Raw genomic sequence first — 17,286 nt, 5'->3', positions numbered from 1 at the left:
TTACCAATTTTTCAGGAACAATCCGAGTTTTTCCTAGTTTTTTTTTTTTTTTTTTGAAATTTGAACTCAACTCCTCACCAATTATCAATAGCACACCGAATCAACATAAAATCCGAATAAAATAAATAACATTTAAATTGCGTAGAGCACTTGAATAAATACAATTTGTAGCACTACATGTTTAGCTACATAATGTTTTGTCTTAAACAGCTATTTTAATTCGACTCTTAACCAGCTTTCTGGTATGTAGTCTGTAGTTTGATCAAGGTTTTTTTTTTGAAAATTATTTTCTGACCTATTTTCCAAGAGTAATATTGGCCTGTATTTTTTGATTCTGCACTAGAGGCGTTAAGGAATCCCACAGCCTTTCAGACCGTTTGCTTGGCGTTTTTGTCTACTCGCAGAATATTGTTATTATCTCTTAGAACGACCAATTTCGTTCATAACCGTGTACAATGGTCGTTAAACTACGGTAGTTGTAACGTTTAATGTGCAATGTGTACCTAAACCGTTTTTCATGAAGCCAATTTTTAATTTTTACGACCGGTAGTAATGTTTTTTTTTTGTTTATGTCGTTTCATTCGTTTCCATAGCGTTAGTTCTTTTTTTTTTTTCTATCTAAAAACAACCGTATCCATTACCACTACTATTGAGAATACTACTAGAAATGACAATCGAAACTCAAAAGACATGTTTTCTTACTTAACCACTCTGTCGCATATTAATTACCAAACTAATCGTTTGTATTCAATCAATTTTTCTTGTTTTATTTTCACTAAAAATTTGGGTCTATTTTAATAAAAAAAAATAATAAGTACTTTATCCGCTCGACGTACAAAAACTTCTAAGGAAACTTTGTTACCAATTGAGTTGTATAGTATGAAATTATTAACCATAGCTATTTTGTTTTCTAAGAAGGTAAGGAAAACTTTTTAAATTGTTTTCAGTTTAAAAAAAAAATGTATCGGGTTTTTTTTTAAACGTGAATTGTGTACATTATTACTTTAGTTTTTACTTGCCTAGCTTTATGAACAAACGCTTAAATCGAGTCTCGAAATAAACTAAACGTTTGTTTCAAAATAAACGACAAACCAAGATGGCCAAGTTTGCCAAAAATGATTATTATCGTGTAAAATAACACAACACAAAAACGGTAAGAGAATAAAGGCAAAGTTCAAATTAAATTTACAACTCAAAGAGACGTGGAGTGTGAGTGGCTTTGAGAAAATGCTTTCGAGGGCCTGCATTTATGCTAACTGTCCTAAAGGACCTTATTACAATATTATTTCTGGGAAGACTTAGAGAGTCGCCTTGTTTTTACTGGATAGTTTATTAAAAGCGTTTTCACAATATTATTCGTGATAATTTGTAGTTACTATATTAGTGTACATTGGTGAGAGCTGATAAGTAAAAACTGAAAAACAACTCGCACCGGTAATTTCAAAGGTTACCTATCAAAATAAGATAGGTATACAAAACCGATATCGCGGTGGCATTTATCAGTTTACTAAAAGTAATAATAACAGTATTATATAAATCGTGTATTGTAAGTTTATAAACACATTGTCAGAAGAACATTGACGTTGAACATCGCATATAGTGCAATACCGTTATAATATCCACATTGCGGTCGACATGTCTTATAAACTAACCTATTTCGATGTGCCCGGGCTGGCCGAACCCATCAGATTCCTGATGGCGTACTTGGACATTGATTTCGAAGACAATCGCATCGGATACCAGACTTGGTCAGCTGTCAAACCGTGTAAGTGTCGCGTTGAACCCGTCGAGGCTATTTGAAGTGTTTAAGATATCCAAGTTAGAGGAAGTTTGTCAAACGCTCAGTCCAACTAGTCATTAGCAAACACACACAATTATTGTTAAGTAATTTATCTGTCCAAATGCTTTCGCCAAAAATACGTCCTCCTTTTCATTCACTGGCAACGGCCAACGTCGCCTGAAAAAAGAAACTCGAGATTCACTCAAAAATTGATATAAAATTATAATAATAAAATATTAAAAAAAAAAAAGTGTATATTATACCTACATACATAATAAATATTTACAGAGCACATAATATTTGAACACTACATTTTAACATTAACACTAATTATCTAAAATTGGTTGTCGACCAGTCGAAATTTACAACATATCATTTTTAATTTAAAAGTTAATGAAATTATATGTTACCCCTTAATTTTTTTAAAGATGATAGAGTTCTAGAAAAAAAATAATAATTGACACAAATAAAAATATTGTTTAACATTGTAAAATTTCATAAATTAAAATATTAGAATTAATCTTTTTACCACCCCAAAATCAAATAGGTAATATTATATTTTTGAACTGAAGGATACCTATTTAACATTTATCCAGAATGATTCTTTTATCATGAGCCACTCAATATCTTATAGGGTTAAATAAGAAATTACACTTTTTTTTTATATTGTTTTTGTACAATTTGATCTCAATTTAGCACAACTTTTTTTGAGAGCAATTGTAAACGGTAACACATACATTTTGTTTACTCTACTGGTCAATAACCGGTTTTGGATAACTATTTTTGAAGTATGTGAAGTTTCAAGTTTAGGGCTGGAGAAAAGGTGAAGTGTAATATTATTTTTATCTGCGAGCACTTGCCCTCCCGTCCTAAATTTTAAACTCTTATAACTTTAAGAGTAGTTTTCTAAAACTGGTTATCGACCAGTCAAAATGTATTTAGTACACTATTCTCATTATTAAAAGCTAATGAAGTATACGCGTAACCAAGTTTCAAAAGATGCTATAAAAAAAAAAACTAAGTTGGAAGAGAGTAAAAACAAAAATAAATGTGAAAAATTGAGATGACATTACATTATAAAAACAATATGAAAAAATGTATTTTTATTTTTTATTAAACCCTGTGAGGGCTATAGAGTGGCCCACGATAAAAGAGTCACCCTGTATTACAATACCTGACAAATACATATTTTTTAATCGTCCGTCGATTGATGTAGCCATGCCGTTCGGGAAAGTGCCAATTTTGGAAATCGACGGTCAAGTATTGAACCAGTCCTCGGCCATCACACGTTATCTGGCTAGAAAAGCCGGTTTGGCGGGAATCGACGATTGGGAATCAATGTTAATCGACATTGCCGTCGATAACGTTCACGACTTCAGACACGGTACGGACGAAAACGATAAACGAAATACATATTTTTATAGTTTTCAAATTAATTTGAAAAGTAACACCTAGTTATTATTTCCGCTCCGTGGAAAAACATTCAATCAATCGTTGGATAATATGTTATCTCATATATCTTATCACTTCTCTTATCATTAATATGTTATCTTTAATCTGATATCACTTATTTCTTATCTCTTATCTACAATTTCGTGTATCCGATCTCTTATCTCTTACTGAATGTGAAAGTGTAACGCGAAAATGGCTACACGGAAATTCTCGTATCCAGCCCAATAGCATGATATCCATTTTGAGAAAAATAATTTATGCGTTAACATAGTAACATAATTGTTTTGGTTTTTCCAGAAATCGCGGTATATGTGTTTACTGAACGCAAAAATTGTGACGCCGAATCGAATAGTTCGAAAATTAAAGAAATAACCAAATTTTACATGGAAAAATTTGAAAGTATCGTTACGATAAACAAAGGGTTCTTCGTCAATGGAAAGGTATTACAATTATTGTTTGTCTTCGACAGACATTTATTTTTAACCAGACTATACTGAGCAAATAAAATTGTATCTAATTAATTTTGGCTAGCAAAAAAAAAATATATATTTCTACAAATAAACGCCTACACGTTCTATGTTTAACGATTTTTAATTAAGAATTTTGAACTCAATGACTCATTGAAACGGAGACCCCATTAAAAATCTACTAAAGTCTAATGGAAATGCTTCCATGTGCTGTTTGATTGTAACAAGGCGAGCAGATAGTGTACGATGTGAACACTCTATGGACCGTTTTAAGTAATTAAAACACCAACGTCTCGAGCCATTTCGATTTATCTTTAATTTTGATTACTACACAAGAAATAGCTAACTGCAGACGACTGTTCGGGGTCTCTTCTTCGGTTATAGTGAGCTTTTCGGATGAATTCTATACTCTCAAAGTGATTAAATTCCAAAATGTCAAACAAATAAATGGGATTTTTTTTGCAATTTATATACACGGCTTTATTTAAATAGAATAACATATTATAAAAAATAAGATACAAGAACTATGCCACTCCGGTAAAGTTCTAATGGTTTTAAAGCAATGCCTTAAAATTGTTGAATTTTTCTTTTCAGTTGACTTGGGCAGATTTATTTTTCGTGGCGATATCTGACACTTTGAGCGACATGGCCAAAATTGATATACTGGAAGGACGTCCGAATTTGCAAACCTTGAAAACTCAAGTCTTGTCCATTCCTCAGATTAAAACGTGGGTAGCCAAACGACCTGAACCCAGTGTTCTGTTTTAATAAATCTCAATATTATTGTAAAATCTATTCTAATGAACTTTATATCGTTGTGAAATATTTAACAACACTTTGATTGTGTATTTGTTTTTAAACTAAAAACACACTGCAAGTGTAATGCAATTTACTTTTTACAAATTAAACTAACAGTAAAACCATCGTATGGTGGTATTTACTTGGTTGTATGTAAATTTAATTTTTATATGTATGACACGACTCGAGCGGTTTTAATATTTTTGTCATTGAACTTATTATATTTATAATCATTTGTTTTGGTATTTTATGAATTTAATTCAGTTGTATTTGCCTTGTTTTTATTTAGACAGTCTTTTCAGCCGAATTGCATGGTTGGGCTTTTCGAGCAAGTGGTACGTTGCTCTTGCAGCACCTGGTGCGATCAGTGAAGCGACCATTAATTGTTATTATATAATATTGTGCCGGTAGCAATGGCGATTAGCGCTAACTATCATTGCCAATAGATGTTTTTTTCCGCTTCGTTAGGGCCCCCCGTGCGCTTCTTTATTTTCTCTCCTTTTCTATTTGCTTTTCCCTCGACTTTTCTCCGTTAAATGAACTCGAATTAATTTGCCCAACAAACCGTTTCTCAATTTCTGCCGCTCGAGAGTATTTGATTTTAAGACCAGCACAGCTGTCACAGCTTAATTCTTACAAGTACAAGATTTAATTTTCTAAACAGAATGCGCTATTGTGTTAGTTGATTGGACAAAATGGTCTCGGAAACGTCGAATTTGTGGTAAATATTTTTCGCGGCCTTTGTTCATCTGTTCAGTTTGTTCATCTGTTTGTCCACTTACATACCTCTCTTATGACAATATCGCGGCGGGTAACCTGTTGGCGAAAAAAGGGCAAGAACATGTCGGCGGTTCGCCCGGATGATTGATCACCGTCCGGGACCGTCCTGGGAGACCGGACCGGGAGAGACCGACGGTCGGCCGGGGAACACGACCCCGTATGATATTAAAATTTCCGGCAGCCCGTTTTTGCTCGGATGCACTTCGAGGGGACGGGATAAGTGTTTAGAAGGAAAAAATTCAAACTCCACCTGAAAAACGGACAAGGGATAAAACCGAGAAACGCTGTATAGGGATGAAAACGAAAAATGGGTTTCCAGCAACGAAACGATCACTGACCGAGCGGCGCGTTGTACACTGTGTGTACTCAACGTCATTATCGGTTGCCAAACACTCCAAGTCGGGCAAAAGGTCTCTCTACCTCTCGTCTCTCTCTGCCTCTTCTACCTGTCTACCACTTGAACGAGACCTGTTGATCGCAACTGGCCACGTTATTATTCACCCCGATTGATTTCAACGCGTTAAGCCCGGCTCCCGCTGTTCGTTTAACCGTCCAACGTACAGCGAATATCATCAAGTATTATTGTTAACATAATGTCATTATCATATCCAATATGGTTGTTATTATTTTCATAATATTGAAAGTGCTAGTCGATAAAAGTGTCAACTGACTATTTCAAAACTGTTCAGGAGGCATATATTCATTTGTTAAAATAGTTTGCTAAATTGTGTAATATAATATCTATCCTAACACTTTCATTCGTTCAAACTATTTTTATAACTCTCAGCTATTTTACAAAAAATGTCAGTTGACACTTTTATCCACCCACATCTTCAATTATCATTATTACTAATACAATTGTCATCATCGTTATTATTATAATTGCCATAGTCATTTTAGTCATAATAGTCAAAGTAGTTATAGATGTTATCATCACTATACTTAGGTAATATGGCAAACCAGTGTGTTATATTACCGGTTTGTATTAGGTATCATTATTATTTATGATTTTATTTTTATTTTTAATACTTCATTGTTTGATAACAGAACAACAAGGTGATAAAACAAAGGATGTTCTTAATTAATTATTACCAAGATATTAAGATAGCATTAAGATATTTACTTTACTTTAAAAAATTTATGAGTACGTAATAAAAAGATAATAATTTTCTACATATTTAGTATACATTAAATGATAATGTTCCCGAGTTTTTTTTAATTTTAAAATTAATATAATTTTGAAATAGGTGTGCCTTTTTACCCAACTATATGCCTAAAATTATATAGTACGTTTAACTTTAATATATAATATATATATTATTTACATTTTTTTAAACTAATTTGTTATAGGTGTTTTGTTTTGAAAAAATATACTATGATAAATATTAAATATTATGTTATGTACATAAAATATGTGTGTCAAAATTGAATTTTCCAAAAGGTATGTCGCATCTTAATATTTAATCCCAACAATAATTGTCATGATCGTTTTTATCACTATTATTATCAATACCTATCAGAATCTGTTAGTCATAGCCATGTTGATAACTATTAGGGATTTATTATTATCACTGTGATAACTATTGTCATCATCAACGTTATAGTCATGATCAATATCGTTAATATTAATGTGATAATTGCTATTATCTTTAACACTATCATCGTTGCCAATGTAATCATAAATATGATCGCATAAAATCAATCGTGGGTCTACTTGCAACACAATAACAATATGTGAATTGTACAACGATGGTGTTGAATGAAATAGACGAGTCGTGGAAACACAAGGCTCGCTTAATCTGCAGAATAACTGTTAGCCTCTCTGCGCAGCTCGTCTCCCAAGACCTCCTCGTCCGTTCAACCACCATAAATAGGTATTTGCTGGATTCCTAATTGGATCACCGGAACACATGACCGATGCTGAAAACTTTTGGCAGTATCAGATTTCATCGAGGGTGTGCCAGACTTGTGTACAAAGTGTATAAAGTGTCTTACTAGTCATCCCGCCCGTACCGAGCACAGCGCTGTTAACAACGGCGATAAGTTGATCCGACACCAGACCGTGTTCGCCAACGACCAGCTAACGCGTTTCCGATTACCTCCCCTTTATTACACCCTCTGGTAGTACATACAAACCGCCGTTAAGGTATTGTTTTAATAGCGGCGGGTTTTACCGTCAAAATAAATAATACAAAGTAAATAGAAAAATGTGTACATATAAATCCTTTTTGAAGGTTATTCAATCGATATAAGAAATCAAGTACAGCATAATATTACATACTGAAATAATTTCTGTGAAAATCTGTGACTTCTTGTGAGTTTACGATTCCGGTGATATTTTAAAGTTGAAATTGATTTTTAATATTTTCACTCGATGTCGTTCATAAAATTATCACAAATAATGCATTCAATTTGTTTTGCCGCGTAAAAAGTATAAAAATTGGTGTTTTAACATGTAAGGTTTATTATTGAATCACTAGTTATACTTAAGAAAAGCAAAAAAAACAAGAAGAAAATTAAACTTCTAGTAAATTTCTAGGTTGTGTTAGCGTACAAACAGTCAACAGGTACCTGGAAAATAGTTATGTATAACGACGATAAAAAATATAGAAAGTCGATTGACCAAAATCGCTTCTACATTTGATACTAAAATATAATATACTATTTTAAGAACATTTATGCCTTTAAAACACTTAAAAGAAGATCTAATAGTACAAATGTTAAAGGTTATATAATTGTAATTTTCAATCTAGCTCTAACTTTATATTATTTATTTTACACAAATGCGCACATCAAAAATATGTTTACAATCTTACTCAAACACATATTTACCAAATAAATGTAGTTATTACTAATTTTTCGGTATATACGTACAGGGTGATCCATCTGATCTAGGACACTCATTTTCACCGAAAGTATGAACATTTTGAAAATTAATTTTTTCCTATACTTTTAGGTACATATTGAAATATAATTTTCAATACTTGGAAAATTTGTACATTTATCGCTTGTACGTAAAATAAGTATGTTTTTATTTGCCATAAAAATGTACACAAACAATTTTAATAATTGCCAAAGTTTGAATTGTTAACTGTCAATGTCTTCGTTTGCCATAAAATTGTCAACATTTGAATTTAACATCAATATTCGTTCGGTTTTTACAGCAGTAACACAACGGTTTTCAATTAAATAATAATATTGACCTCAACGAGAACACTGTCACCGTTCCTATTGTTAGGAAGATAAGGTCCGCTTGTCTACCATTAGATGGACTACATTGTATATGAACGTGTCTACTGTGTTGACTACAGTGGCCGACTAAACAAACAACTTTCAACGCGTTTTAGTGTTTGGCGTCTGGGCAGGTGTTCATTTTTTGTGCGGTTTATTAGTTAGATTCATTTATACACAAGTACCGTTACGCGCACAACGCTTCATGTGCAGTTCGTCAAAATGGATTGCTTATCGGTATTTAGCCTATTGCTTTTTCAAATAGTGTGCATAAACATAACGGCTATTTCGTCTGATCAAAAACAACAGTTAGCCGACACACTCGACCGTCTCCTTAGAGCATTAGTTATCATATGGACGAAATAGAATATTTATCGACACACGTCAACGAGAACACGACATCCAACAAAGACGACGAAAAGTATAAAAGAGATCTGACGAAATTTTCCGGAAAAGTTTTCCGATCAATTAATGTTCATAGAGACGAACCGTTGGTTTTGTTCGAAAAAAATTATTGCATACTGCCAGACAACGAACAAATCCAACAACTGTACAACGACTACCATGAAGATGTTATGATTGAAGAGATGAAAAAGCTTGAAAACGAGGTGTTCACAATTTTCTATAGATATCTAGGTTTCGAGTACGTCAACGAAGCCACCGTTTTAGCTTCAGATAATATTTGGTAACAAATCATTCAAAATAAAACAATAATGCGTGATTCGGATTCAGTGAAATTACTTTTCCACAATAATCGTGTTCGTTGTGTGTCTAAAGTTTATATTAATTTTATTAAAATGGTTGAATATTAACTTGATTTCTATTTAATTTAACGTTAAATTTATGACTGAAGATGTACAATGATTAAACATACATAATTTTCACACACGTGGGTATATGTTATTGTTCCTCTGTGGATTTGTTGATGATTTGGTATTTATTGTCTGAATGTCACAGTCATTTCTAAAGAAAAATTTCAATTTTGTTCCCATCAAAATCAAAGCCACTTAGAATTGTTGATAATGTTTCTGTGCTGAATAGTTTATAATTTGTTGATAACTCAATACGCTAATTTTCAATAATTTATTGCAAAATATTGAAAAATCCAAAATATTTTTAAAGTTTTCCTTAATAAAAACCCTAGTTATTTTCTCCGCTCCACGGAAAAACATTGAATCATGGATATGTTTTAGCATAACGATTTTATTTGTACTTTTACTATACTTTGTTAAAATAATTTTGACAACAAGAAAGTATTGTACGTAAGTGGGTTGTAGAGTAGGTAGTAGTACAAGTTAGAGTAAAGCAGTAGTAATTAAGTAAATAAAGGAGGTCCGGTGTTTATAGATAAAAATAAAAATATCGATAAACATAACATTGTAGCAAATAACAATTACGTGCTTAAAAATTGAATTTTAGTATTAGGGTGGACACATGGTGGTCAAAGTGTATTTTCCCCTTTTTTTGGGTTTTCCTTAATAATAAAATAAACTAATTGGACTATTTTTAGAAAAAACGTAAGTGAATCGTTAAAACAAAACGAATCACTATAAGACCAATACTTAATTTTTATGTTATTTGGAGCCCAAGTATACAAATTTATAGAGCAGTAGTATTATACAATTCCCTGCTCTTAGCAACAAATGGAGGCGAACGACCGAGTGACCATTTTAAACAAAAATAAACACCGTAAACACTGCACTGTTTAATCCTTTTCAACTATATAAATCATAGGATAAATTCGAAAATCATCTGCTACAATAATATGATAATGCGATAATATAATAGCTAATAAATCATTTTATAACTTAACGGTTGCAGTAGTGAAACAAGCTAAAAACATGTACCAGAGAAATATCGTTATTTCTCATTCTGGTCACACTGCAACTCAACCTTTCGCTTACTTCATAATATTTTACTTATTGCGAACCCCAGCTTGTAACCAAAAAGAAGCGAATATTATCAAATTCTTCAAAAGGCCCAGTGTTGCCAAACTAAACACAACCACCCAGAAAGTTAAATTCACTTAGCAAACCACAAGTTGCACGTAATGTCGAATTTAATGACTCCGATTACGAAAATCGTATGGCTGTATTACAATCTCGCTTTGAAGTCGCTTTCGGTTATTGTATTTCCCAAGTAAATTATGTACTCTCATAAAAGTTTGACAACGACTTATACACATCTGTGTTTGTATATGTATATATATATATATATATATATCATAGCAAACGGTGTTGGAAGAAGCTCTATAACATTCGTTCGGCGAAAATAATACGGGGTGATCATTTTATAGTGAGCCAACCAATATTTCATTGGGTTAAATTAAAAACTGAATTTTTTTCCATAGTTTTTTATCTAAAGTGATCTCAATTTTGAAAATGAAATACATTTCATGAACTTTATGAATTGAATTAAAAATTGCCAGCGCATAAAGAATAAAAATTCAAATAAAGATTTACGTACTAACGTTCGGTTTTAAATGCAGCAGCACAACAGTTTCCCATTAAATAATAATATTGACCTCGTCGATAATACTGTCACCGTTATTGAGTATAATTATGAATTTTATGGGCTACAGAAATTTCGAAAACCGAAGACATATGATAATTTTGAGGCGAAATGTAAAATGTTTGCAAAGTCATAGCCGACAAACAAATAATTGAAAATAAAAAAATTCAAACACTTACATTTTTTAAAAAAAAAATTGTCTTAATATTATTGAAAACATGTGTTGCCATTTAAAAAAGTACGAGATCAATAGTTGTTCGACCTACAAGGTATAAAGATAAAATATTTCCACGTATTGAATAATATTTACAAGTATAGGAAAATAATTATTTTCAAAATGTTCATAATATTGTCTGAAAAAACGAAAGTCTTACAACAGATGGATCACCTTGTACAAAATCGTGTCTACCGTATTTATTACAGTAGTCGACTTAAACAAACAACTTTCAACGCGTTTTAGTGTTTGTCGTCAAGGCAGGTGTAGAATTTGTTTGTGTTTTTCAGTTTCGTTCGGTTCAAGTACACGCAAGTACCGATACGTGCACAACGTTTTATGTGTTGCTAAATACCGCGGTTCGTCAACATGGATTGCTTATCGGCAATCAGCCTATTGCTCTTTCAAATAGTGTGCATAAATATAACGGCTATTTCGTCTGACGAAAAACAACAATTAGCCGACACACTCGACCGTCTTTTAAAATTTGCGGGATGGAAGCATATTGACGCTATGGCAAAACATCAGAACGCAGCCGACGAAACGGCAACGTTCGGCGGAATGGATTTGTACAAATTCGAATTGGACCTAAACGAAGAATACGACGTGCACTCGGGAGACCGTATTGTCAACGTCGAAAACGTGGACACGAAATACGACATGATCGTGCATTTGTTGGGGTGTGTGTACACGAACGCGGCGTTAACGTTTTTGAATTTTTTACACGTCATTTTGTTGGAATGCAAAAAGGAAAAACGGAATTCCCGGAACAATGAGTGTAAAAAGATAAAAAGAAAATGTGCAAAAAACGAAATACACTTGACGCGCAAAGAACGTTCGCTCAACGTTAACGATTCGGTCGACTTGGAGCATTCCAAGATGACTTTTAACACTGCGGTGGAACAGTTGAAATACCATAGTTCGATGTTGAACTCTATGTCTACAGCGTTGCGCTATTTAATAGCTTTGGCGCCGTCCGAAAAAACTGATAACGAACTAACGCTGGGTTTGAAGAGCGTTGCTCATCATATTGACGAAATAATATACATAGCGACGCACATAAACTTAACGATACCGCTCGAGAGAACCACGTGTGAAGACGACGAAAATTATAAAAAAGATCTGATGAGATTTTCCGGAAAAGTTTTCCGATCGATCGATGTTAATAAAAAAGAACCTTTGGTTATGTTCAAGACCAACTATTGCGTACTGCCCGACTACGAACAAACTGTCCAACAATTAAAATGGAACTATCAAGCTGATGTCATAATTGAAAAAATGAAAAAGTTTGAAAACGAGGTGTGCACATGTTTCTATACATTTCTGGGGTTCGATTCCGTCAACGAAGCTACCACTTTAGCTACAGATAATATGGTTCAAGATATAATTTAAAATAAAATAATAATGTATTATTCAGATTCAGTGCAATTGCTTCTCTACACACTCGTTCGTTGAGCATGTAAATTGTATTATAAATTTATAGTAATTTTATTAAAATTGTTGAAAATTACATTTGAATTCTATTTGATTAAATTAATAACTTCATAAATACAGTGATTCAATATACAGGATTACCACACACATGTGTAGGTAATGGTAAGTTTTATAACTTCCTAAGTAGATGATCACACATTTAAGTTTTGACTAAAATAAATATATTTTTTTTTAAATAAATAAATAGAAAAAAATTAAAAAATAAGGTAATAAGCAAAGTAAAATCAAGTACCGGAAAATGTTTTAAATAATGTCTTACCTAAACATGGAAATGTTAATAGAACACATTTAAGCATAAAGTAAAAAAGTGAAATTTAGCCATGGTAAAACTTAGTACAGACAAAAGTTATTTTTTCAAACTATTATTCAATTTATGCACAGTCTAAATCAGTACATACATGTGTATATCTTATTGTTCCTCAGTTGATTAGTTGATGAAAACATAATATGTTTTGTAAAGTATTTTATTGACGCAAAACCTCTTAGTTTTGCGTCTCTTAGGTGCTACTTGCTCTTGTTATTAACAAGAAAGGTAAATGTAATTTTTTGCGAAATCTTAATTTAGAGTTCATACCGTAGTGTGTAACTATATTAATATGAACAACAATGAGAACTCGTTTTTTTTTTGTCCGAGTATCATTGTCATTTCTAAAGAATAATTTTATTTTTGTTCCCATCACTATCAAAGTGTCCGAGAATTGTTGTAAAATAATCAAATTAATTAGTCGGTAGAAAAAAGTTTTTAAATTGTTGATAACTCGATACGCTAGCTTTTAGTAATTTATTTAAAAGTATTGAAAAATTTTACATTTCAAAAAATGTTCAGAAAACAATTGTTCAAACAAATCAGCAGTCTCGAGCATTATTAAATTGTATATTTCAACGAAAATTTCAATAATAAAAAACCAGTACAAAAAGAAGTATTATACGTAGGCTATGCCTATGAACGTCATGCTGAATAAAACATAACACGTTATTAGAAACTTTTATAACGACGGATGAGGTATAGGAAAAAAACTAGAAGAAAGATTTTTTGTGTATAAGTATACACAACAGTAATCAGTGCATGTGATTTTTTCATAGTCCATTATTTTTTATTTAGAAAACTCAACGAATCTTAATTAATTTTCTACTGATTTTCAACGTCCCTGTCAATCACTTTTATAACACACACGTCATGTAGATAATAGAAATAATTAAAAATAATGTAACAAATTAGCAAAGTGAAATAAAGTATAGGAAAATGTTTTAAATAATAATTAAGCTAAACGTGGAAGCGTATGTAGTACAAATTTAAGCGTAGAGTAAATAAGTAAACTTTAGACCCGGATAAACTTTAAGTACTGATTTAAAGTTTATCCGGACAAAAGTTAGCACTATGTACAGCGTAGACCCTTGCCTCCGTATTCTCACTATGCATCACTGAATCCAATCAACACAATTTTTTCTCTAAAAAGTATGCGAAGATTTATTGTTCCCTTTAAATATTTTAAAATTCGTATCGTTGCTGTGCAATATAACTTTTATTTGAAATTTCCACATGTCCCATTGAGTCACGTTTTCGAGCTTGTTGATTTTAACAACTTCGTTTTCCATTTTATACAAATGAGTTGCACCGGCTGCACACAAATAAAAAAAAATAGCACTATAAGTACACTAACTTTCCGTGAATATGCGAAAATTAAAAATCGCTTCACAGAACAAATGTAACTATAGTATGGCCGTATACTGTCAATACACGGTTATTTGTAACGACTTAAAAAAAAAAATGTATTATGCTACCTAAAAATGTTATCGACCTACTATAAGTATATAATATAATATAGCGTTTGGTTTGTAATTCTAAAAAAATTAGTAGAGGATGCCTTTTCTTTAAATGGAATTATATATTTTTAATTCCAAAAAAATGTAGAAAAACAATTTTAACCATTTTTGATTTTCGTTTGCTATGCCATTGTCAACATTTGAGTTTAAGATCAATATTCGTTCGATTTTTACAGTTGTAGCACAACAGTTTCCCATTAATTAATAGCATTGGCAAGTCATGGAAATATGTACAAGTATAGGAAAATAATTATTTCACAATGTTCATATTGTCATAGAAAACCATAGTCTTACATCAGGTGAGACACCTTGTATATAATCGTGTCTACTGTATTTATTACAGTGGTCGACTTAAACAAACAACTTTTAACGCGTTTTAGTGTTTGTCGTCAAGGCAGGTGTACAATTTTTGTGTGTTCTTATAGTTTCGTTTGGATCAAGTACACGCAAGTACCGTTACGTGCACAACGTTTTATGTGTTGCTAAATACCGCGGTTCGTCAACATGGATTGCTTATCGGCAATCAGCCTATTGCTCTTTCAAATAGTGTGCATAAATATAACGGCTATTTCGTCTGACGAAAAACAACAATTAGCCGACACACTGGACTTTCTTCTTAAATTTGAAGGATGGAAGCATATTGGCGCTATAGCTAAATATCAGAATACAGCCGATGAAATCGCAACGTTCGGCGGAATGGATTTGTACAAATTCGATTTGGATTTAAACGAAGAATACGACGTAAACACGGAAAACCGTATTGTCCACTGCAAAAACGTGGACAAAAAATATGACATGATCGTACATTTATTGGGGTGTGTGTATACCAAAGCGATGTTAACGTTTTTACATTTATTACACGTCATTTTGTTGAAATGCAAAAAGAAAAAACGGCGTTGTAAAGATAAGGTGCAACGAAAATTATCCAGAGTATGTGATAAATTTCAAGTAAATTTAACGCGCGATGTACGTTTGCTCACCATTAGGGGTTCGGTTGACTTGGAGGATTCCAAGATTGTGTTTAACACTGCGGTGGAACAGTTGGAAAACCATAATTTAATGTTGGATTTTATTTCATCAGCGTTGCGCTATTTAATAGGATTGGCTCCGTTGGAAAAAATCAATAACGAAATAGTTCAAGGTTTGCAGAGCATTATTCTTTATATAAATGAAATAAAAAATGTAGCAATATCACGTGAGGACATGACGGGGAAAGACGACCAAACTTTTAAAATAGATCTGACGACATTTTCCGGAAAAGTGTCCCGGTCAATTGATGTTCTTAAAGAAACCCCTTTGGTTATGTTCAAAAAAAATTATTGCATACTGCCGGACAACGTACAAATCCAACAACTGTATAGCAACTATCATGAAGATGTTATGATTGAAGAAATGAATAAGCTTGAAAACGAGGTGTTTACAGTTTTCTATAGATATCTAGGTTTCGAGTACGTCAACGAAGCCACCATTTTAGCGTCAGATAATATTTGGTAACATATCATTCAAAATAAAACAAAAATGCATGATTCAGATTCAGTGAAATTACTTTTCCATATTATTAGTTGGTTGTGTATCTAAAATTTAATATAAATTTATTTATATTTAATTAAAAACGTTGAATATTAACTTTGAATTCTATTAATAATAATGTATATCATGATTCAGATTCAGTGCAGTTACTTTTCCATAATACTTGTTCGCTGTGTCTAAAATTTATATTAATTATATTAAAATTTTTGAATATTAACTTGAATTCTATTAAATTTAATGTTAAATTTATGACTTAAGATGTAAAATGATTAAACATATATAATTACCATACACATGTGTATATTTTATTGTTACACAGTTTTTTTTTTTTATGAAAACATAACATGTAATGTAAAGTATTCTTTTGACGCAAATGTAAAAGAGTGATATTGGCTCTTGTTATTAAAAAGAAAGGTAATGGTAAGTTTATAACTTTCTAAGTAGATGATCACACATATTTTAAGTTTTGACTAAAATAAATAAATAGAAAATAATTTAAAAATAAGGTTATAAGCGAAGTAAAATCAAGTACCGGAAATTGTTTTAAATAATGTCTTACCTAAACATGGAAATGTTAATAGAACACATTTAAGCATAAAGTAATAAAAGAGAAATTTAGCAATGGTTAAACTTACGTTTAGTACAGACAAAAGTTATTTTTCAAACTATTATTCAACTATGCACAGTCTAAATCAGTACACGTAAATGTGTCTCTTATTGTTCCACAGTTGATTTGTTGATAAAAACAAAATATGTTTTGTTAAGTATTTTATTGACGCAAAACTAAGAGAGTGCTACTTGCTCTGGTTATTAACAAGAAAGGTAAAGGTAATTTTTTGCGAAATCTTAATTTAGAGTTCATACCGTAGTGTGTAACTATATTAATATGAACAACAATGAGGACTCGTTTTTTTTTGTCCGAATATCATAGTCATTTCTAAAGAATGATTTTAATTTTATTCCCATCACAATCAAAGTGTCCGAGAATTGTTGTAAAATAATCAAATTAATTAGTCGGTAGAAAAAAGTTTTTAAATTGTTGATAACTCGATACGCTAGCTTTTAGTAATTTATTTTAAAATATTGAAAAAATGTACATTTTGAAAAATGTTCAGAAAAACAATTTTTCAAACAAATCAGCAGTCTCGAGCATTATTAAATAGGATATTTCAACGAAAATTTTAATAATTAATAACCAGTACAGA

At 31.7% G+C, this 17,286-nt stretch overlaps 2 protein-coding genes across 2 annotated transcripts in view; both read left to right on the top strand.

Annotated features, from left to right (window-relative positions):
• The window catches only part of LOC126835931 (uncharacterized), a 98,475-nt gene that overhangs the window by 24,079 nt on the left and 57,110 nt on the right, over window positions 1-17,286 (top strand). The gene's annotated exons all lie outside the window — the stretch shown is intronic.
• Window positions 1,525-4,756, top strand: LOC126835932 (glutathione S-transferase-like). The gene is made up of 4 exons (XM_050568823.1): window positions 1,525-1,765; window positions 2,997-3,164; window positions 3,530-3,672; window positions 4,294-4,756. Exons 1-4 carry the CDS (start codon window positions 1,636-1,638, stop codon window positions 4,465-4,467), a joined length of 615 nt encoding a protein of 204 aa, XP_050424780.1. The 5' UTR covers window positions 1,525-1,635; the 3' UTR covers window positions 4,468-4,756.

The sequence above is a fragment of the Adelges cooleyi genome, unplaced genomic scaffold, assembly GCF_023614345.1.
Source record: "Adelges cooleyi isolate 19-005CV unplaced genomic scaffold, UGA_ACOO_1.1 ACOO_flye_CR_arks_rails_tigmint_CR_PRNA_23, whole genome shotgun sequence".
Lineage (NCBI taxonomy): Eukaryota > Metazoa > Arthropoda > Insecta > Hemiptera > Adelgidae > Adelges > Adelges cooleyi.
The sequence above is the reverse complement of the archived record's forward strand: the minus strand, read 5'-3'. Positions and strand labels throughout refer to the sequence as shown.

Bases quoted from the DNA above. Each gene is read 5' to 3' on its own strand.
- LOC126835932 (XM_050568823.1), top strand. From the start codon at position 1,636: ATGTCTTATAAACTAACCTATTTCGATGTGCCCGGGCTGGCCGAACCC. The intron at 3,165-3,529 runs GTACGGACGAAA...TGGTTTTTCCAG, and splicing joins CGTTCACGACTTCAGACACG to AAATCGCGGTATATGTGTTT. The intron at 3,673-4,293 runs GTATTACAATTA...TTTTCTTTTCAG, and splicing joins GGTTCTTCGTCAATGGAAAG to TTGACTTGGGCAGATTTATT.